Source organism: Parasteatoda tepidariorum, chromosome 1 (genome assembly GCF_982258835.1).
Source record: "Parasteatoda tepidariorum strain Cologne lab strain chromosome 1, Ptep-v5.0, whole genome shotgun sequence".
In the NCBI taxonomy this organism is placed as follows: domain Eukaryota; kingdom Metazoa; phylum Arthropoda; class Arachnida; order Araneae; family Theridiidae; genus Parasteatoda; species Parasteatoda tepidariorum.
Genome location: NC_141755.1, coordinates 74,680,781 through 74,703,787, shown reverse-complemented (window position 1 = coordinate 74,703,787; position 23,007 = coordinate 74,680,781). Strand labels below are relative to the sequence as shown.

The following is a 23,007-nucleotide window of genomic DNA, read 5'->3' as shown; positions in this document are numbered from 1 at the left end:
GAATCATGGATCTATGCATATGAACCGGAAACAAAACAGCAATCAACTGTATGGGTCTTCCAAGACGAAGCAAAACCAACAAAAGTTGTTCGAGGAAGAAGCACATCGAAGCATATGATTGCCTGTTCCTTCGGCATTAACGGTCATGTGGCAACAGTGGCGTTAGAGCAACGCAGGACGGTCAATTCTGAATGGTACACGACCATTTGTTTGCCAGAAGTCATCGGAGAAATTCGAAAAAAGCAGAAGAACAGGCGAATCATTCTTCATCATGACAATGCGAGCTCTCACACATCGACTCAAACAAAGGCATTTCTAACGGAGCGAAAGATCGAACTGATGGGTCATCCGCTGTACAGCCCTGATTTGACACCCAATGACTTCTTCTTATTCCCACACATCAAAAATAAATTACATGGACAACGATTTTCGACCCCCGAAGAAGCGGTTGATGCATTCAAAACGCATGTTTTGGAGTTACCTCAATCGGACTGGAAAAAGTGCTTTAAAAATTGGTTCAAACGCATGCAAAAGTGTATTGATCATCATGGAGAATATTTTGAAAAACAATAAAACCAATTTCGATCCTATATATTTGTTTTTTCATTATTAAGCCAGAAATATAAATAGCAACCCTCGTAATTACTCTGGCACTATAATAAGTGGCTAATGTATTAAAAAATGGCAACTGTAAAAAAGTGCTGCAACTGGTGTCCCTGGGTATAGGACGAAAATTTCTTAATTTTTGCCCTATATCTTAGCACAGACGGTTCTGGAGTTATAAGAACACCCATGGTTGATATTTTTTCCTTTCCAGGATTGCTGCGATGGATGCACTCTGGGATTGCAAGCTGAAAAGATGAGGATGCCTTGTTCTTTTTCCCGTTTCACTTTCGGAAGTCCCTGGGATGAAGCTTTTAGAGAATGTTGTGAAAATCCCTACTCTGCTCTTGGAACTTCACCCCAAGTCACGGGTCTGTAATTTTTACATTACATTGCAAGGAAATGCACATTGCATCCTGATAAATTTTGTTCAATTGATAGGATTTTCATAACGACAATCATAATGGTACTGTGACATAACTTAAATATGCATATTAAACGGTGCAGGCGATGTTAAAAATTGACGAATCTGACACAAAAACGCATTTTTTTTTCTTTAAATAAATAAAACTTTTTAAGATGGAGTTCAAATATTAGATGTTACCACGATGTCGGAAGTGTGGCCAGAAATTGAACTAAAATTTGCTTTAAATACGTTTTGCGTATTAGGCAAAATTATTGGAACTATTTGAGGGAATCAAAGTATCTTTGAATTCATTCACAAAAAAGTACGTTTTTGGGTCAGATTTCATTACTTAGAGATGGCCTGTCTGAAGGGCAAAAGAGCTTGACTTACCTCCAAACCATACTTTTATTTAAATTCATGAAAGAAGAAAAATTATTAAATCCAAAAACAAACGAGAAGATAAAACAGACAAAAAAATTTTAATGGTTTAATGAAAAGGATTTAAAAAAAGCTAAAGAAAACAATTAAAAAGTTTGAAGGTATAAAAAATGTTAAAAACAATTTTCTATGAACAAAAAAATTTAACTACATTTCTAATTAAGGTTAAAGTAAGGTTAATATTTAAGATATGTTTTTCAAATCATTAAGATCTACTTAGTAAGTGTAATTCCGATCATTGGATAAGTTATTCTGGTTGTAACTTTTTATTTATTTATAAAGAACGTGAACTGTGCACATTGATTTTCAATTTCATTAAACTGCTTCAATGCATTAGACATTAAATAATTAAAATCAAAAGAATGGTTTAAATAATTTTAATTATTTATCTAATTTTTTTAGTTTGTACACATAATACTTATTTCATTTAAGTGTTCTTCCGTTTTTTGCAGTCAACAGTGAATGTGAAGTCAACAATCCATGTAGTCAAAAGTGCGAGGTGGTAGCCAATCAAATCAGATGCTCTTGTTATCCTGGCTATCAATTGTCTCAAGATCTAACTACCTGTAATGGTATGTTAAATTAATAAGTTGATTCACAATCGAACTATAATAAATTATATTTAACCAAACCACGTGACCATAATGTATTGATTCACTGTTCTTCACTGCTACAATGCTTTTAATTGTTAAATTATTGATGTCTAAGTAATGCAGCGCAATCGTAACAATGTAGTTATAATGTAGTTGTAGTTTATTTACGTCGCACTAGAGCTGCACAATGGGTTATTGGCGACGGTCTGGGAAACATTCCTGAGGATCATCCGAAGACATGCCATCACAATTTTGATCCTCTGCAGAGGGGATGGCACCCCCGCTATGATGTAGTTATAAACAATGTGACGGTGAACTATATGGTCACCATTGTATGTACTTTTTTAGTTAGTTTTTTTACAAGGATTCCTAAGTAATATACCATTTGGTATTGATAATATACCATTGTAATATACCATTTGCTATTGATAATATACCATTGCAATATACCATTTGCTATTGATTAGGTTTGTTGTTATCAACTAAGTAACACACCTGAGTGTATCATTTGATTTGTCCAATTCTCTATCTCTTTGTTTCAGATGTGAATGAATGTTTATTGGGGACGCATTCCTGTAATCCTTCGAGTGAAACTTGCGTCAATGCCATTGGTGGATTTCAATGTGTTGCAAATCCAAATCTACCTCCAAGGCTAGGTCCATGCCCTCCTGGATATACGTACAATCAAGAGAAGCGTGCTTGCGATGGTAAATACTTTTTATGTGTTTGGAATGTTTTAGGACCTATGTTATTTATCTATTTATTTATTGTTTCTTTGATGGTAATAGTTTACAATCGGAGGTCCCTCTTATATTTAAGGATTTTAAAATAAACCAGTATACAGTAGAGTGCCGATTATCCGAAAGCTCATTTTCCGGATTGTCTGATTATTCGGATCGTTCAACGATTATGTGTTTTCCCACCTTCTCCAAAAAAGGAAACTTTTCCTCGCGAAAATGTTTCTTTATTTTAAGAACATCAGTAAGGGGACGAAAAATGGCTTCTTTGGTTACTTTGTGACCTTGAAAGGAACATCACGTTTCTTATGGCGAGTTTCAGTGTCGGTGGCATGTAGTTTCTAATAAAGGAATAGGTTTCTAATGAAATTTAAAAAAATTAAAACTTTTAAACACGTTGCTTGTAATATGCTATAATTGGCCCTACTACTATCAATTCTACTCCTAGAAAAAGTTTGAACGGTTTGTTTTTAACTGTTTACAACTAGTATGGTTTCAAAAACATAATAACGAAATTTAACAGGACATTGTAGCTAGGCTTTTCGTTAGGTAATGGGCATTGGAGTGTACAGGTCACAAATTGAGAAGTGTAGAAAACTCCTCATGTGTTGAAGGGAATGGGTGAAATATTGTAATGTCAAATCTAGAACTCGACCCCCATTCTGACCATCAAGTGACTAACCGATTAACTCTCTCGGTTATAAGATGTACCCTGCTGCATGGAACTAAGTTGCTTCATTAGATGGACCTAATTAGTGTGATAAAATTCTTGTTGTTCTTCTATATTAGGGTAAAGCATTTAATAAACAGTTTTTCTCACTTTTAACAGTTTGAATACCGTCTTAATTAGAGCTACTTGAGGTGGGCTTATAGGTGGGCTTAGCTGGTGCAATAAAATTCTGATTGTCTAACCGTTTTAGGTAAATGCAGTTACAAACGGTTTTTCTAACAGTTAACTGTTTGAATACCATCTTATTTATAATTATTTGACTGTTTTGTTTGAATATGGTAAAAAATTAATTATAAAAATTGTTATTGAGTCATTTATTGAGAAATTTGGCGTATATAAATATTTTTAGACATAGATGAATGTCTGCATCCAATATGTCCACGAGGACAAAGATGTCTGAACAGTATAGGATCTTATAGATGCCTTACGATCAACTCAACAGCTACAAGCCAGTGTCCAAACGGATTTACATTTTCATCGGATAATGGCAGATGCATTGGTAAGGCAGTATCTTAAATTTGTTTTATTTATTTATTTTAATGAAAATCCCGTGAGAGAGGACAACATTATTTTAAATTTTGTCGCTAGACGTTGACGAATGTCGCCAAGGAGAAGATGATTGCGACAGGGAGAGAGAGATTTGCCAGAACTCTTACGGTGGTTACCAGTGCGTAGAAAAACCTAGAAAGAATAGGAACTGCCCAGCTGGCTTCAAATGGGATGAAAATAAAGACAACTGTGAAGGTAAAAGTCTAAATTAATTGTTCATTTCAGCAGTGAACAACATTTTATAGAAAAATATTCCTTGAGTAAATACTTTGTAAAGAGTTATATTTTGAGCATTACTTAAAATATATATGTATGGAGCAATAGTTTGTAGAAAAATTTATATTTAGCAGCTCATTCTTAAATTTTATTCATTAAGCAAAAAATTGCAGCAGAATATGCAATAATCAATAATTTTAAAAAATACATTGAACTGCGTTCAGAATTAAAATATAGCCAAATCAGCAATTTTCAGAAATATGAACGTTTCGTAATATGCAGGAAAATGTCCCGTATCCTACATCTGAGAAATATAAATTCATTTTTGTTGCTCGCGGCACAATACAAAAACTGATAAAATGTCATTGTCAAAAGAAGGTTTTGAAGGTTCATTAAAATAGCAGCGCAGTTATGATCACCTTTCACAAAAATGTTTCATTGTTATTTTAGTATTTGTAGTAACTTATTTTTAAAAATAATATTTTTTTAAAGCAGAAAAATGTGACTTTTTACAGACTTAACACCAATTTACGCACGAACGTTTTTTTTTTCTTCAAATTTTTAATTATAAATTCGAAACGCTCAGGAAAAAAAAAAAATTGCGTTTTTCGATGTATTCGCCAAGTAGGAATGGGTTTAACTTTAAAATTTTTGATTTTTATTTAGTTTTCTTAAACTTTTCCAGTATAATTCGGAAGCTAGGCTACTTATTGTAAATATTTTTAGTCATCCTCTATTGCATGTAAAAATTTCATCTGAGTGTACGATTTTAGCTATATTTGTAATGTACTCCTTTAATAAATATCACAATGTCAACACTTTTACATTCATTTTTCTAAAATTCAAATTTTAAAAAAATAGATAGTCACCAGTAATCAAAATTTTAAAAAAATAATAAAATAGCAAATTAAAGTAAATTTTTAAAATTTAGTTCCGCGCTTTTGTAATTAAATTAAAGCAATCTACACAAACACATCCTTAACTATTAAAAAAAAAACATACCATATTGTACATTAATCGCTTTGGTTATATTATCAGCTTCTAAACAGTGTTTTTTGAAAAGGATTCCGTTTTTTGCTTTTTCTCTGAAAAATATTAATGCTTGTGTACAGAATGTCTTAGTCTACGTAATCCGTTTTATGTTATCCTCTGTGCTTAAAGTATGTCTTCGTCATTTTGTTTCCGTTCTTGTTTGTCATTGCAATCAGACGTCGATGAGTGCAGGGAAGATCTTCACAATTGCAACCAGGCAGACGATGTCTGTAGGAATACTATGGGAGGTTATGAGTGTGATCCTAAATGCCCCCTCACCATGGGATTCGACCCACTGCAGAACAAATGCGTTGGTAAGTTAATTCATTTACTCATTTTTACTTTCGTTAATCCTAATATATTATTTTTCTTAAAAGTAACCAAAACTATGTGAAATTAAATTACGTTCCGTATGTTATGTTGAATAAGGACAAAATGTTTTTAAAAAAAATTAGTTAAAAGTTTTTTTTACTTATTTTTTTTCTCGAACTGGAGAAATATAATCATATTTTGTAGAGAATTTTAAAAAGCAATTTTAATTACAATAGAGAAGACAGTAGATATGGAGTAGTTGACACTTGACAAGAGAAATCTAATACTTTAAAAGCATTTTAAAAAGCGCATGACACCTGAACATGTGGCAACACACATGACATCTGACATCTCACTAAAGAGGAATGCAGTATATCAAAATTAGTTCGATAGTTAGATGAAATTTGAAAATATTTCATATAATTGCAATTTACTTCCTCCTCTCAATTTCCCATTGTCGAACAAGTTTTTTTTGGTTTTTGATATCACCATCCTCGCTTATTATTCGTTAGATTTTGATACCATTTTTCACATTCCAATGTGCGCGTAATTTTAATTTCTTTTTGACAAGGGTTCTAACAAAAGATATTAAAGTCGGTCGTTAGAGAAATACAAAAATATTTTTTACAAATAAAAGCATTTAAATCACTGATACTTCGTATACTACTTCTGGTAATATTATTATTTTTATTTAGTGGATGAAGAGACAAATAAATTTTCTGATAAACAGTTCAGTTACGTTGTACTGACATACAATGCACCGGTATTTAATTCACTCTGGTGGTGCAGTCGGTTAAGGTGCCGCTCTCACCAAAGGTTGGAGACCTGGGGGTTGTGCGTTCGGTCCTGGTGGCCAACAAAGCGTGTATGCGCATCAAAATGCAAGTCGAATCTATCGTAGCAGACAATTCTCTTTTTGGTTACGGTGTGAAATATTAAGAGAGGGGTACCAGCTCAGGTGCTGTCCACTTTGTCTGACCAGGCTCAAAATTACGTGACCTTAGCACCATGGCCACTTAAAGATAGAGCCCTGAAAATTGTCATCATTGAATGATGATGATGTACTGTCATTCATAATTAAAAACATTTATAAATATAATTTACAGTACAAAACAAAATTGATAATAACTGACTATTATATTAATCTTCATTGTTTAATATGGACTCATGAGTTATAGTTTAACTATTTTTAATTGCAGAACTAGATATGTGCTCATCAAATTTACACAACTGCAAATCTGATGAGATATGCGTACCAGTCTCTGATAGTTTTCGATGTGTACCAAAAAGTGTTACTGACAACTGTGAACCAGGTTTTAAACCAATTGTCCAAACAGATGGATCTAAAAAATGTGAAGGTAAATCAATTTATAAGCTTGTCATTCACAAAAATTGTATTCTTAATTAGCAGTCAACATTACTTGATGGAAAATTGACTTCATTTCTTCATGAATTTATTTACTTGCTTAAAGATGTGAATGAATGCGAAGAGTTTCCGGGCATTTGTGAAGACGAGTCTAAAGTCTGCAGGAATGACGTAGGAAGTTACAAGTGCGTTGTTCCACTCTTGTTGGAGCCTCTAGTCGAAAATTGTGCTCCAGGATTTCGATTCAATCAGTCAAGGAAAAAGTGTGTTGGTAAGTAAAGGATAAATCTACGAACTAGTAATGCTATTGTACTGCTTTCAGGAGAACTACTCCAGACATCCGTCTCGCGTCGTGGCGGTTACTATAGTTACGAGAAGAGGTCACTTTGAATAGGGGTGTGGGGTGAATAGTTTTGTTTTAATCTTATCGTAGGTCGTCATAAGTAAACCAACCGGCACCTACCTTCCTCCATTTCATCCCCCATTAGCAATGTGCTCTCACTTGTTACCATAGCAGCAGGCAGCCCCAGACTTTCAGTCTGGAGGGGTTCTCCTCAAAGCCGCACTATACTCAAGTTCATTTTTTGCATAAGTAATTTGTGTATCATAAAATTAGGTGGAAAAATCTTTTTAACAAAATTGTTTCAATTAAATTGTACTTAATACAAGAAGCAATGATTTTCATTTTTTACAATTTATTAATGAAACTTCAGCATAAATCAAAATATTTTTTGCTATGTTTACTTGCGTCTTCATTATAAATATGAATATGAAGAAAATAAAAGGGAAAATAATGTAGATAATTGTATTTATAAAATAGAATCTTGTGTTAGTATTTTATATTTAAAAATATTAGGAAGGGGGAAAAATCTTTTTGAAGAAATTATTTCTATTAAATTATACTGAATACAACAAGCAATGATATTCATTTTTTGCAATTTATTAATGAAACTTTAGCATAAATCAAAATATTTTTTGCTACGTTTACTTGCACATTCATTATAAATATGAATATGATGCACTGATTGAATGGTTATCTATTATTAGTTTTTGTACTTAATAAAATTCGGTAACCAAAATATTTTTAAGAAATTATTTCTATTAAAGTATGCTCAATACAAGAAGCGGGACTTTTCTTTATAATTTAATAGTAAAGCTCTTGTATAAATCAAAATATTTTTTGCAACATTTACTTGGACATTCATTATAAATATGAATAAAGTGGATTTAAAGCAACAAAAGAAATAAAATTAGAATAGAGTCAATTTATTTTACCCATTTTGTTATTGTCTAAAACAGACATGATATAATTAAATTGAGATACTGAGAATAAATACACGTACTAAAAAACTTACACTTCTAAAAAGACTAGTTTCACAGTTGTTGCTTAACGTTAGCATCATTATAATGAAATAGTTACAACTTCTTTCAAATACTGATCTGACCGGCGCGTTCTTCTATTAGATATTATTTCTTTCATCGTTTTTTTATGCTTGATTATTCTGTATAAAACAACTAAACAGACTAATTTGACTATCTCTTTATACTTATACAGTAAAAAATTCCGGATCAAAATACGGTAAAAAAATATACGTTGCTGGTACTTTTTTCCGTAAAATCCATATTTACCGGCACATGTGGAGGAACAAAAAAACCTGATATACCGTAATTTTTACCGTCATAATTACTATAAAATCACCGAATCTCTCTAATTACATAAATATCAGTGTAAAAATTACTGCATAATATTTTACGTTAAAAAATGGATTTTACGGTAAAATGGAATTTACGGATAATGCACCCAAAGTTCTGGTACCTTATACCGCAATGATCCGGAATTTTTTACTGTGTATAAGCCTCGAAGTTGGCACTTAAAGTTATAATCAGAAATAATTGTCATTCTATGAATTTTTTTTAAAATTAGATTTCCTTTTCAAACAACACTTTAATCGGAACAAGATAATTCAGCGGGACTGGTCATGGTGGCCGTTTGAACGGCGTTGAGAAAATCTTAATTCGTGCAAAACATTCGACATCTTGCTGTTCTAAATTTTCGCTAAAAGAGAGACATTCTAAGATTAGTCGACATCTGTTTGTTGCTCTTGAAACCTTCTTTTTTGTTTAAAACACTAAAGGACTCCTTTTATTTACATTTTTTCCCTCTAAGATGTCACTAACTCAATGACTTAGTAAAATAAACGAATGTCTTATTATTAAATAAGATTGAAATTAGATCTTCCTCCAAGAAATCACAATTTTTTTAAAATGTCACTTAGAACTTTATTTTTTTTTATTAAGCTCTTCTTTTTAGTAGTTGAATCTAAATTTTGATAATAGGTATCCTATTTTCTAAAATAATTCCTTTAGTTTGAATTTTTATTTTAGTAAATTGTTCTTGGTTTGAAAATAAGAATAGTTTATTTTTTAAGGCACATATCCTGGGTGTTGTAAGACTTGATAGCAAAATGTGTTTTGATATCAATATCTGCATACATTTTTTATAATTGATATTATATACACCGAAGAGCTATTACATTATGACCACCCCCTCTATAACGATGGGCTCGCCCAGGTTTTCATGGTTTCCCGCCCAAGAACAATGTTTTCATGGGGCATATTAGGACCCATAATCCTCATAGAACAATCCCTGACGTCTGTAAGCTACTTGTACATAGTTACAGACCAGGTTCACCCATTCATGGCAACAGTTTTTCCTGCGGGGGATGGTGTTTACCAACAGGATAATGCACCATGTCATAAAGGTCGAATCGTCATGGATTGGTTCGAGGAACATGCCAGTGACTTTCAAGTCATGTCTTGGCCCCCAAATTCACCTGACCTTAATCCAATAGAGCATTTGTGGTCCTACTTGGAAAACCAAATTCGTGCTGCCACTTTACCCCTTCGCAATGTGAGGGAATTGCAGGACCAGTTGGTGAGCGCTTGGTACCAGATACCTCAGACTACCTATCAGCACCTTGTGGAATCAATGCCACGGCGGGTGCTAGCAGTTTTGAGGGCTAAAGGTGGTCCTATATGTTAGTAGCAGGGTGGTCATAATGTAATGGCTCTTCAGTGTATATGCAGCTTCAAAATACTGTGACCAGATAATTAAAGAAATTACTGTATACGGAACTCAGTGTTGTTGTTAAAAGGCAAATGTTAACTTTGAGCAAAACTTTTTTCGAAAGAGGTATTTTAAATTTTTCCAGTGCTATATCAACGATGTATGTAAACTCTGTTTAGAAAACTGAATTTAGTGACTGTTTCCTCTTATAGATATTGATGAGTGCTTAGAAAATCTTGACAACTGCAGCAGGGTAAATAAAAATTGTATCAACATAGATGGCAGCTTCGAGTGTGTAGATCAACCACCATTTCGCATCTGTCCTCCAGGATACAGACAAAATCCTCGAAATGGAAGTTGCGAAGGTATTCTAATATACGAAAAAACTTTGTTAGAATTATACAAGAAAATTAATTACATTGTTTGTTCAGATAACAAAGTCTACGAATCTACTAAGAAACATGCATTAATTTAATCGATACAAAATAGTGGAAAATCGGAAAATATATTCCAACATCATTAAAACACTTCCAGCTAGCCTTACAAAAAGCTTTATTCAGAATGTTCTTTGAAACCTTGATGTAAGTCTTTTCTTGACTTAGCCAACTGTCCTAGAATGCTGTCCTTTTATGGGAGTTTACAAGTTTTGGAACAGGAAAACCTATGGTGGAGCTACGTTGGAACTTAAAAAGACACCTTACCGCTAGAGAAACTTTTAATCGCTAATTCTCTTTTACCTTCATAAGTAATTTAAAAAATTCAAAGTATAGAAAAAATAAGAACAGACAAACCTAGAGTTGGCCATAAAGTTAAATTGCCGAAAAAAAATTCAAAATATCAAAATGCAAGCAAATTGTAGGAAGAGAGCTTCCCCATTGCATAATTCTAAGTTATCTTCTTAGAATTTTTTTTCATTTTGATATCTTACAAATTTGTTTGCAGTAATTGAAATTTCATTATGACCTTCTAGATTTCTTTGACATCTTCACAAATTTCAACAAATATCTTGTGGTACCGTTCCGATGAGTGGCCACTTTAAAGGCCATTTTTATCATAGGAAAAGTTTCCGCTGCCAATTTTCTGAGTGTCACAAAAAACTTCCAGCGTGGCAATCCACCGTGAACGGCACGGCGGCTTGCACGGGTAACAAAATGAATTCTTAAAAAAAAAAAAAATGCTTGCCCTTGTTCTCTGAATAGCCAAAGATCATCATGAAATTTATCTCGTAATTGTATAACTCTAACCTATATGACCTTCCAGGCCAAAAAATTGGTTGTAGCGAGCACAAAAGAACTCATTTTCTAATTGTCAAATCAAATGAAATTATTTTTTGTTAAATGTAATTTTTCCGATTTATGCTTTGAGAAATACCCCCGAGAAATTATTTAAGGAAAATCTTGGGTCACTTAAGGTCGTAGACATACTTTTCTAAAGATGAATATTTTTTTACACCAAAAACTGTTCCTTAGTATTGTTTCCAAATACCTACTTTACAAGTTTCCGGTTTTTCCTCTTAATAAAAGCACGATACCCAGAACATCTTATTTGCGATACTTTCCTTTGAACACGAGGCTAATCATCATTTGCTCCAAGCGATTCAAATATTTGAGGTACATTCATTAACTTTTTAAAAGTTTTTTTTTTAAGTTAACTTCTGTGCCCCACTTTTACCAATGTACTAAATATGTATCAGGGTAGCGGTGGTTCAGGATATATATCGTTCGTCTTCAAATGAGGTAACCCAAATTTGAATCCTACCAGTGGCTGGTTCTTCTTCCAAGTTGTGCAGACCACAGTGCTGACATAAAATATTCCCAGTGGTAGATGAATTATGAATTTGAATCCCTTTGCCATCCAGCTAACCGTGGGAAGTTTGTGTGGTTTTCCTCTCCATGTAACGCCAATTCGGGTTAGTTCCATCAAAAAGACCTTACGAAGGCAAATTTCTCTCCATACTTGATCCCTCGTTTTCTGGATTTTGTTTAAAATTACAAAGCTACGGAATTAAACATTTCTAGTTGTAAACTCAGAATTGGGTAATCTGTTCAGCGCCGGTTATAAATAAAATAAAAAAATGGGGACGAATTTCACAACATTATTCATTTTTAAATGTTTTAGCAACTTAAAAAAAAAAAAGTATACTCGTGTAAAAAATTAAGAGAATTTGCAGACTTAGTCGATTATCTCTAGAACTACTGGACCGATTTCAAGGAAATTTGATGTGTACATACATTGATACAGTACAAAACAAATAACCATTCAACAATTGTTATACACACGCATGATAGTGTGTAGCACGCGTTGGAGTAGGCAGGTATGTAACAGCGGTTGCAGAATAAACAACAACAAAAAAACCCAGCAAAAATGGGTTGATACGGGGTATATGGTCCCCTCTTACAGATATACAAGCTTTGCAACGTGATTTCATACTTGAAATAAGGCAGTTTATCATTTCTTGTGGCAATTTCATACCTTCCGACTCCAACTAGTATTACGCATGATCATTCCTGTGTTTTACAATTGTTGAATAGTTATTTGTTTTGCATTGTACACATCAAATTTCATTAAAATTGGTCCAGTAGTTCTAGAGATAATGGACCAAGTTTAGAAATTCTCTTAATTTCTCACAACAGTATGTTTTAAAATATTTTGTATATTCAAAGAGTTTTTGTGTTGAAATTTCACTTTTAACCATGGTTTATTGTTGTATTTAGATATCAACGAATGCTTGGAGGGTCGTCATCGATGCATGATAGACAAAGAGGTATGTCAGAATGTTGGGGGTGCCTACAGGTGTGTCCCATCATCGACACCACTACGGCCATGCCCTACTGGAAGACGGTACTCTCTCACGACCTTATCTTGCGAGGGTTAGTTAAGCAAAATGATTATTTTTACTTTTAAGTTATCGTTTGCTAATGATCTTTGGTTTGTTTTAGTTAGTCAAAGTTTTTGTATGAAAAAAATACTTTAAATTTATGCTAGAGTTCAGACCAAAGTGTTATCATTTATTGCCCCCATATAGAAAAGGAACTCGTTCCCGTTGTGGAACGGCCTTCTTCTTATAGGCCTTATAGCCTTTATGGCTTTTTTATAGGAAAAAAAATCCCTCTCCTAATAATTTTCCTTTAGGAAACAAAATCCTACGAAAATCTGTTCATATTTTTTTTCAATATTTATGTTATAAATTTAAAATGTACCTCTGAGGTGCTAGCAGCAACGTATGGAAATTGAATTCATCTAAATTTATGCGCATAAATTTATATAAATTTATCATATCGTCTAAATTTATTGAGATTATTTTTTAGAACATTTTTTGTCTTATAAAAAAATGGAAAAGTCATTGAAATATTTAGTCTGGATTACAATTTTATTGCTCTTTTCTTCTTTCCATACTTCTGTAAATTTCCAGTTGAAGCAATATTTTCTCCTTAATTAAAGAAAAAGAAAGGAAAGGAAAACAGGCTTCAAATTTAAAGAAATGTAAAAAGTTATACCTTCTATTTAAGACACGAACGCAACCTTTAAATAGTAATCCTCACAAAAAAGTTAATAAATGCAAAAACTATATTGATAGTGGTTGTCAAAAGAAAAAATGGCAGGCATTTTTGTTACAATCAAAAATTTCTACTTTAAGACAAGAAGAGAATTTAAAAAGTCCAACAAAGTTGTCCTTTTTAGAAGAAAAAGAATGTAATTGAGAAAGGGTAACAATAACTGAAATCCTCTTCATGGAAATAATCGTTCTTAAAAATGAGATGAGTAAATTTAAAAATATTTTATTTTCTATTTTTTTTATCATTTTCTTACTACTTTACTAATAAATTAACATTTGTTTCTTTTTTCCTTACAGATGATACTGTAGAAAAATGCAAATGAAACTAATTCCTCACTGGCAGAACTAAACCACTTAACCCGTCATCTCCTTATTTGTACTTTTTTTTTAATGTTGCTTTATTTTGCATGTTGTTTGTTTTGCATGTTGCTTTGTTTTGCATGTTGCTTTATTTTGCATGTACTACTACTTCCACAGATGCATGCATCATGTTGTGATGATATAACTTTTACTTTATTCCCATTTTTAAAACTAATTTTATTTTTAATCTACTATTAAAATTCTTGCATGTTTAATTTTAATTACCTTCTCTATTCCTTTACTTAAAAAATTTCATTTTTAGTTTTCCAAACAATTTTATTTTAGTCCATTGTATTCCAAGTTTTCAATTTTTAGAAAATAATTAAATTTCAAGTTTAGAAATATAATCCTTACCTACGGACATACTGCTTATATGTCCGATTTTTATTCGCCCAATTTTCTAGGGGAAAAATAATTATCAAATTATCAAAAAGAAAATCAGTTTAGAAAAAGATGCTTCTCATCGTATGAAATAATAATAATTCTGTCATTATAAAGTTCTGTAGATGCTCTTAATTTTTCTCTATTATAGTGAAAAAAGCATCATTATTAAGTAGCCATTTATCATTTACACTGAATAAATAAATCATGTTTTCCATTTATTATTTTTGAAATTTATACTGCAAATAAAGAGCCCTTTACTGAACTTACAGACAATCCTCAAACAATAGTATGAAATTTGCTTTTTATAAATTAAATTGAAAGAGCCTTTTTTTTAAAATCTTAATTGGAATAATTTCTGTCAAATATTTATTAATTTATATTCATCTCGCCTTTTAAAACTCGCCAGATTAAAAATAATATAACACTTTACATTGAAATGGAATTGGATGTAGATGAAATTGAGATCTTGTTCATCAGAACAACCATAACGCCAAAATTCATATCTCCATTTAGAGAAATGGGGGAAATGACCTCCCCAATATCCCATACACAACATCCTTCTAAAAACTTCATTATGCAAATTAGTCTGACATCATCCTGTAATTATAATGAGTGTAGAAGTGAGTAAATAAATGAATGAATGATTCAATGGGACGAGCGAAGAAAAAAACTAAATTAGTGAAGCGGCGAGTTATTATATCAATGAATCGGCGCGGATCAGGGAACCAATGCATTGCTGATTCATAGAATTAATGAATCAATACAAGTAAAATGTATCGAGAGAAAAAACTATTGTCTAAGCTTAAGAGGATGATATACCACGGGAGAAGCTTAACGTCACAAGCTCTCTTTCACCTTCATAACTAATTTAAAATTTGAAGGAAAGAAAAAGTGAATTCAGGCAATTGTATAGTAAGTCATAAATATTCAATTACTGAAGAAAAAAAATTCTAAAATATCGAAATACAAGCAAATTATTCGTCGAGAACTTTTCCATTGCGTAATCCTAAGTTATCCTCTCATAATTCATTTTCATATTTTAAAAATTTCTTTTCAATATTCGAAACTTCGTGTCTTACTCTATGTTTGCTTGAACTCTCTTTCTCTATACTTTAAATTTTAAATTAGTTATTGAGGTAAAAGAGAATTTGGGGGAAAATAGTTTTCTCCCGCGATATGGCGTCCTCTTAAGCAGTAGCAAAAAGTTCATTTTCCGGTTTTCAGGAATTAACACGAATTATTTTTCTTTTATTCTCATTCAGATGTGGATGAATGCCGTGAAGAAAGTCATGATTGCATTCCTACTGAAAGCTGTATCAATTCCATAGGCAGTTACAGATGCGTTCCCATTGTTCAGTGCCCACATGGCTACAGGTGGCGACCGGAACGAAGCAAGTGCGACGGTGAGTCATCCTTATCCAATCCAGGGCTCTGTCTACGAATTTCGTAGAGATTTTTTCACAGGGAGAAGTTTTGCATGACTCTGTGTTAACCAGAAGTGAATATTATACATTCGTTGATTTCAGTATAATAGCAAGCATTACATAAGCAAGCACATCGTTAGAACTATAGTATGGCTTTCAGGAGAACTCCTCCAGACATCCGTCTCGCATCGTGGCGGTTACTATGGTTACGAGGAAAGGTCACTTCGAATAGGGGTGTAGGGCGAATAGTTTTGTCTTAATCTTATCGTAGATTGTCGTAAGTAAACCAATCAACACCTACTTTCCTCCATTTCACCCCTCATTAGAAATGTGCTCTCACTTGTTACCATAGCAGCAGACAGCCCCAGACTTTCAGTCTGGAGGAGTTCTCCTCAAATCCGCACTATAAATTTACTGACTAATTAAATAACTTCCTTTACCACATGTCTAGAGCTTTGTCAGTGACTTACAAGGTAAAACTAATTCAAGTAATATGGTGTAAGCATCTAGGGCAGGTTTTTACTCAGATCGATAAGAAAGCATCGAAAATTCCTCTCTTTTAAATCTGCTTTTTCTTGTTTCCACAACAGCAGATACTCCTAAACTGTGGCGGGAGGAGTTCTTTGGCTAGGCAGATAGTAGTCCACTTAGTAAGCTATTAGGATTACTATCCGCTTAGTAAGCAATAACTTACTGTTGCTTATCCTCAGAGGCGATAGCTTAGAATTAGTGATTTTTTTGCAATTGAAACAAATAAATAAAGTTTAAAAAAATTGAAAAAATGCTTTATTCAATCACCTGGCTGGAAAAAAATTAGTTTTATACAATACAACAGATTATAATATGTTTTTAAACACATAATCACGTGATTGCTTTTTAAACTAATTATATTAAAACTCACTTTTTTTTCCTTGCCTCTTCAAGATGTGGACGAATGCTCTGAAGGTAATCATGACTGTGATTCAAGATCCCAAACATGCGTCAATACAGTTGGTAGCTACCAATGCCAGTCTAGACCCAACCAAAGAGTCACTAACTGTGGTACTGGATACACGTACAATTCCATTTCAGATACATGTGAAGGTAAGTAACATGATTTAAGGGAAACCAGGAATATAAGTTACACGGATCAGTATTAACATTGAAAATTTTGCAATAACTAAGGATTTTTACTGGGCTTATGTTCAGGGACATAAAATTTAAAAATTCTCTTGTACAATGTTGCTTCAATATTAGTATTTTCAAGCACTGCTTGACAAATGAAGTTCTATTATGTGATAGAATACGTGCTCAGTTACTGTTACAACTTTGAAACTGCATTTCGTTTCTCCAAGCACGATGTTGCAACATCAATGGACAGTTAGTTTAAATAATTGTTTTAAATCGTCTGTCAACTCTTTTGAACATAATAACTGCAACTCTGACTGGTTGCTAAGCAACCAAACGACTTTTACTTGTTATTAATGTTTTTTTTTATCGTCTGTGTATGTTAGTGGAAATAAAAGAATATAATCGCTGCAAAAGCTAACACACGATATATCGTTACAACCGTCTTTCTATTTTGCCAAACGGGATAGTTATAAAAGGAAAAATATGATATAACGTTGAAATAATTTTTACCTTTAATCATTTTATGATTTATTACAACTAGTTGTGGTGAATCGTTTATTCTGAAGAGTGATGGATGGTTTGAAGAATAAACACATTAAATAATTATAATTTACATTTATTTACAATTTATACATGACTAGTTTAGTTTAAATGCGGCATCAAATATTTAAGATGCAAATACGCAAAGATCAAATAATAGAACAACATTAAAATGCAATTGGGTGTAATATAAAAAAAAACGCAACTTTGGGTATACTATAGCCTACGTCACAGGTTGTGTAATTCCTACTAAATTTAACCTATGAACGGCATTTTCTGCGAGCCTAACTTCAAGCCACAAATAAACAAACGAAGTGTTTGATCGTTTAAATAGCTGCTCGTCAGATTTTATTGCAGATTATAAAGAAAAGTAATTGATATTCGATTTTTGATTAATAATTGATTTATGTGGATAGTGGCATAGAATTTAGCATTGCGTCATGGTAAATGTTATTCCTACTAAGTAGAAGTAGTTGTGTTTTTTTTTATATTATACCCAATTCTAAAAAGTAGGAATTAAAGTTGTAGTTAAAACAAACCTAAAGTTAATAAATAATTATAAAAACAATTAATGCAGAATATGATGAGTGATGTCACGTCGCTTCAATTCACGGAAATGCCAAGTTCGGGTGAATTGAACTTACAGGATCAATGGTTGTCAATTTTTGCATGGCAATTTTTTAATTGAAATACAATTACTTACTGTATTTGAATAGAAAAGACTAAGTTGCAAAAATAGATGTAGTATAGTGCTTTATATTCACATTACTGGTGGAATTAATTTTGCGGCCCCTAATTTCAGCATGCTTCACGGAAGAGAAAAGTCTGGTGAAAATTGCGTTTTAGGAATCTAAGTTTTAGGAAGTAAAAATGTTTTCGGGGACTTTTGAAAAATTCTTATTTATTTCAAATGCATCAATATAATTCCAATTCTTAACGCATTGCGAATATTTGGGATGTGTACCCTGTTAGAATTTTCGTTTTAAAATTATCGCAAAATAATCGATAGCAATTTGTTAACTTTTTACTATTAGCATGGTTTCAAAATCGCAAATAATAAATTTAACTGGACATTGGAATTACGCTTTCCGTTAGATTAGGGGCATTGGAGTTAAATTGTGATCGAGTTTGTTTGTTTTTTTTTTTTTTTTTTTTTCAAATGAACCTTGGATATGGTTTATTTAATTTACGTGGTTGTTTCACCAATTGTAAGAGAAAGGAAATATTAGACTTTTTTGTGTCAAGCATGTTTATGGTGCTGCCATCTATGCGTGAATGAGAGTATCTTATACTAATAGTCCGGATTCTCAAATTGGGGAGTACAGGACGCTGGAAACGCTATGTTGAAATGAAGTAATGGAATGTCAACGCTGGGATTCAAACCCCCATTCCATCGGTCATGAGACTAACGGATTAGCCCTCGCAGCGATAATACGTCCACAGTTGTACGGAACTAAATGGCTTCATAAAGTGAGCCTAGTTGGTGCGATAAAATTCTGGTTGTTTAACCGTATTAGGTGAAAGCAGTTAAACGGTTTTTCTAACAGTTAGTTTGAATACCATCTTATTTACGGTTTTTTTAAGTGATTTGTATGAATATGGTAAAATAACAATTAAATAAATTGTTATTTAACCATTTTTTCCGAGAAATTTCAAACAGTGTGGTGGGTTGTTCTTATCAAACGACTTTCTAAAAATAGCTATTAGTTTTTATTAACATTGGTTTATTTCATTTTAGATTTGAATGAATGTGATATATTCCAACCATGCAAAAGTGACCAACAATGTGAAAATACACTTGGAAGCTACAAATGCTTTTGTCAGCAAGGGTATACATTGGATGCAATCACTAAACAATGCAAAGGTAATAACAAGCGAAAACAATGTGTCATAATGTACCCTAGCTAGTATCAAAGCAGCACTTTCTTTTGAATAAATCATATGGGTAGATTACATCGGGACAATTCATTAAGTTTTCCTGTTTGTGACCCATAAAGTGATAAAAGTTAATCTTTATGATTAACCTGTGGGGCATGTAGTTACAGACCATGTCAACCGTCATCTATGAAAAGGTACCCCACAATAGAGTCGAGTTAACATGTCTTATATACTAGTGAATTGTAGTTGTAATTTTGTAGTGGTAGATACGCTACAGTACTCCCCCACCAGAATTTTATCTGTGATAGAATTCGATGATTGGATACCACTAGTTGAATAATTGCTGTTCTTGTGCGAAGCCGGGAGAGCTATAGTAAGATCATCGTACTTCTTGAGTGCTGAATGTGAGAGGTGTATTAACTTCACGGTCGTAGTCGCTCCTGTGTTGCCTTTAGCAGTCGAGTGTATGCAGGCTGACGTTGTGTGCTCGAGACTGAGTAGCAACAGTGCGAGGAGGTGGATAATGTTGCAGTCACAAGTAGCAAGTTAACTATTCAATGTGGACCATCCAATGAAGTAGGCGTATCCATACAAAGTGGGCGTTTTTGCCAAGGTAGGCGTGTTCACATCACGTCCGAAGGTCACCAATGTGAGGCAAGTAGTTGTTATCGACCATGTCAACCGTCATCTATGAAAAGGTACCCCACCATAGAATCGAGTTAATATGTCTTATATACTAGTGAATTGTAGTTGTAATTTTGTATTGGTAGATACGCTACAAACCCATATGGGATACAGGAAATAAATGTTATATTAATTAATAATTATTTATGGTCCGTAGTTACTGCATGATAAATTTGAACTGTGTGCTTAGACTGGGTTTTTACTTAGTATTTCTAAATAACTATTAAGGATTTATAACTTACTGAGTGACAAGTTTTTACACAGTTAGATACTATAAAGAGAGAAAATCCTCATATTAAGTAGTTATACATAATTGTAATCAATTTATTTACAATGATGAATCCGAATATCTATATCATAATCTGAGTTCATTAAAAAGCAGACAATTTAGGCATAAATATTTTGATCACAATGTTTGTTTAATAGCGATGTTAACTTGCTCATCTTCTTTTTCTTTCATTTATTATATATATTTTTTCTCTTGTTTTATTTTATTTTATTTTACTTTACTTTATTTCATTTTATTTTATTTTAATTTGTTTCATTTCCCTTTATTTCATTTTATTTTCACTTATTTTATTTCATTTATTTATTTATTTATTTATTTATTTTTATTTATTTATTTATTTTTTTTATTTATTAATTTTTCGACTTTAATTATCTTTTTTTTCTGCATATGGCTCAAAAATATTTCCTTTAAAGAAAAGCGATTGCATCCGTTTGCAACTTGTTTTGAAAATAAAACAAATTTGTGATATATTGAGAAAAAAAATTACTGACATATTTTTACTGATTTAAGTTAATTTAAATTAAATTTGATTAAGTTAAATTTCTAACTGGAAATAATGCTTAATTAATATAGCTCTTTAAATTTTAAGACTGTTACATAACCAAGCTAGCAATGACAGTTTCAGCTTAAAATCGAAACATGAGCTTCAATTTGGTAAAAAAAAAATTTCAATATTTTTTATTCGAATCTAGTTTCTTATTGGATAATATGTGGTGATTCAATAATGTAGGGAATTGGAAATGTTTTTAATTTATTTTTATCTCATAATACTCAAACATTTCTAAAAATTATAATAATTTATAAAAAAAATCTAGTATATTTCTAAAACTAACTTTTGTTAAGTTTCTGACAAAAGTCAATTGGCGTTTTCTGAACAAGCAGTTACTATCAAATGAAAAGTCCCAAAAAACTATGTATATACTAGTCCAGTGTTTCCCAAAGTGTGCTACGCGTACCCCCAAGGGTAACGGGAACAGTTTATCGGGGGTACGCGTTCTTATGCGAAATATCTTGCAACAAACGAAAATTTCAATAAATTTTATTTAAAAGCAAAGCTAGCCATGAAAATTCGTGACTACGTATTTTTCTATTGGCTATTTTTGCAGAGTTAACAGTTAATAATTAGTGGTGTCAACAGCCAGTTATAATTTTTAACTTTTGTGCAGTTTTTTATAGTAAAAAATGCATTCTTTTTTTATTAGTGGTACACAGAGTTATGAAAAATTTAGAAAGGGTTAACAAAAGTCATAAGTTTGGGACACACTGTACTAGTCAATGGAAAAACTTCTTTAGTTTCAATAATTGAAATAAGAACAGTTGACATATCTCACGCTCTCAAAACAAGACCCCCATACCGTTAATGAAAAAATCTGTTACGTCTTTTAAGTGTTGATGTGTCTTAATAATGGGTGCCTTGCTTTGAGCGTACGAAGCATGTCGATTTCTTTCGCCTCAATTTTTAATTGACAATATAATACCAGTTGAAACTGTTATTTATTTCGTAAATAACAATCATAATTGTCTTCTGACAATTTAGCTTAACTTTTTTTATCACGATTCTAATCCTAACTTTTTTATACCCTTAATCACTTTGTCTTTCAGATGTAAATGAATGCCAGTTAGAATTGCATTCATGTGCGCACAGTCAACGGTGTGACAACACGATTGGTTCTTTCACGTGCGTACGAGTTACAAGTTGTGGTACTGGATATACTTTAAACGCTGCTACCAATCATTGTGAAGGTAACGAACATTTAGATTGCATAAACTTTAATTAAAAATACAAAAAATTTTCAACTCTTGTTTAATTTTATCGATAATTTTTTTTAATATCCCTGACCCATACTTTCATGAAAAAATAACGCACTCCGCTTTTTGCTTTAATAATTGAATTGTCAGTCTATAAATTATCCATGAAAATATTTAACTAGGAGTTTCATATCCCATAATCCGTCTATTCACAAGATTTGCCCCTGCTTGCATTTTATAGTAAAGTAAAGGATTCTTGAAACAGTTCGTTGTGGGCCAAGGAGGTTAAGGCTTCACAATTTCGGGACCAACGGCGTGAATGTGGGTCAGCAGATCCATAGTGACCACAGTGCTAACGAAAAATTTCCTCAGTGGTAGATGGACCATGAATTAGAGTCCCCTTACCGTCAGACTAACTGTTGGAGGTTTTCGTACTTTTTTTCTTCATGAAACACAAATGCGGATTACTTCCTCCACAAAGAGTCTCCGAGATGGAAAGTCCACCACGAAGGCAAATTTCTCCCAATTCTTGATCCAGAAGTTCCCTTGTCTTCTGGATCGGGTTCAAAATTACAAGGCTGGGGAATTGAACATTGGTAGTCGTAAACTCAAAATTGCATCGGCTGTTCGACGACGATTATAAAATAAAATATGGTCAGCACAAGCTAGTACCAATTGATCTGAAGCTAAGTGGGCTTCAAGCGGGCACTGGGATCGAACCCCAGTTTTTATATTTTACAGTATTTTAGTACATTTTTAGGTGGCATGCAAAATAATTTTTTTTTCAGACATCAGCTTTCGTTACAAAAAAACTGTTGGTCACGCCTGATATAAATTAATAAAATTATAATTCAGATCAAGCCGACCAGGTGGCCGAGTAGTTAGCGTGCCTGACTGCGGAGCCGATGGTTGCGGGTTCGAATCCCGCTCAGGGCATGGATGTATCTTTCTCTCTCTGTGCTCTATGTCCTTTCTTCTGTGTAA

The 23,007-nt window shown here is 32.6% G+C and overlaps 1 protein-coding gene across 2 annotated transcripts in view; it reads left to right on the top strand.

Annotated features, from left to right (window-relative positions):
- Window positions 1-23,007, top strand: part of LOC107442863 (uncharacterized) — a 63,539-nt gene that overhangs the window by 13,090 nt on the left and 27,442 nt on the right. For both annotated transcript variants that reach the window (XM_016056527.4, XM_016056537.4), the window contains exons 3-16: window positions 818-974; window positions 1,900-2,019; window positions 2,583-2,747; window positions 3,857-4,006; window positions 4,096-4,251; window positions 5,481-5,618; window positions 6,816-6,974; window positions 7,089-7,253; window positions 10,262-10,414; window positions 12,764-12,919; window positions 15,612-15,752; window positions 16,698-16,856; window positions 19,162-19,287; window positions 21,877-22,017. In XM_016056527.4, coding sequence (XP_015912013.2) covers window positions 818-974; window positions 1,900-2,019; window positions 2,583-2,747; window positions 3,857-4,006; window positions 4,096-4,251; window positions 5,481-5,618; window positions 6,816-6,974; window positions 7,089-7,253; window positions 10,262-10,414; window positions 12,764-12,919; window positions 15,612-15,752; window positions 16,698-16,856; window positions 19,162-19,287; window positions 21,877-22,017 — 2,086 coding nt within the window. The remainder of the gene's footprint in view (window positions 1-817; window positions 975-1,899; window positions 2,020-2,582; window positions 2,748-3,856; window positions 4,007-4,095; window positions 4,252-5,480; window positions 5,619-6,815; window positions 6,975-7,088; window positions 7,254-10,261; window positions 10,415-12,763; window positions 12,920-15,611; window positions 15,753-16,697; window positions 16,857-19,161; window positions 19,288-21,876; window positions 22,018-23,007) is intronic.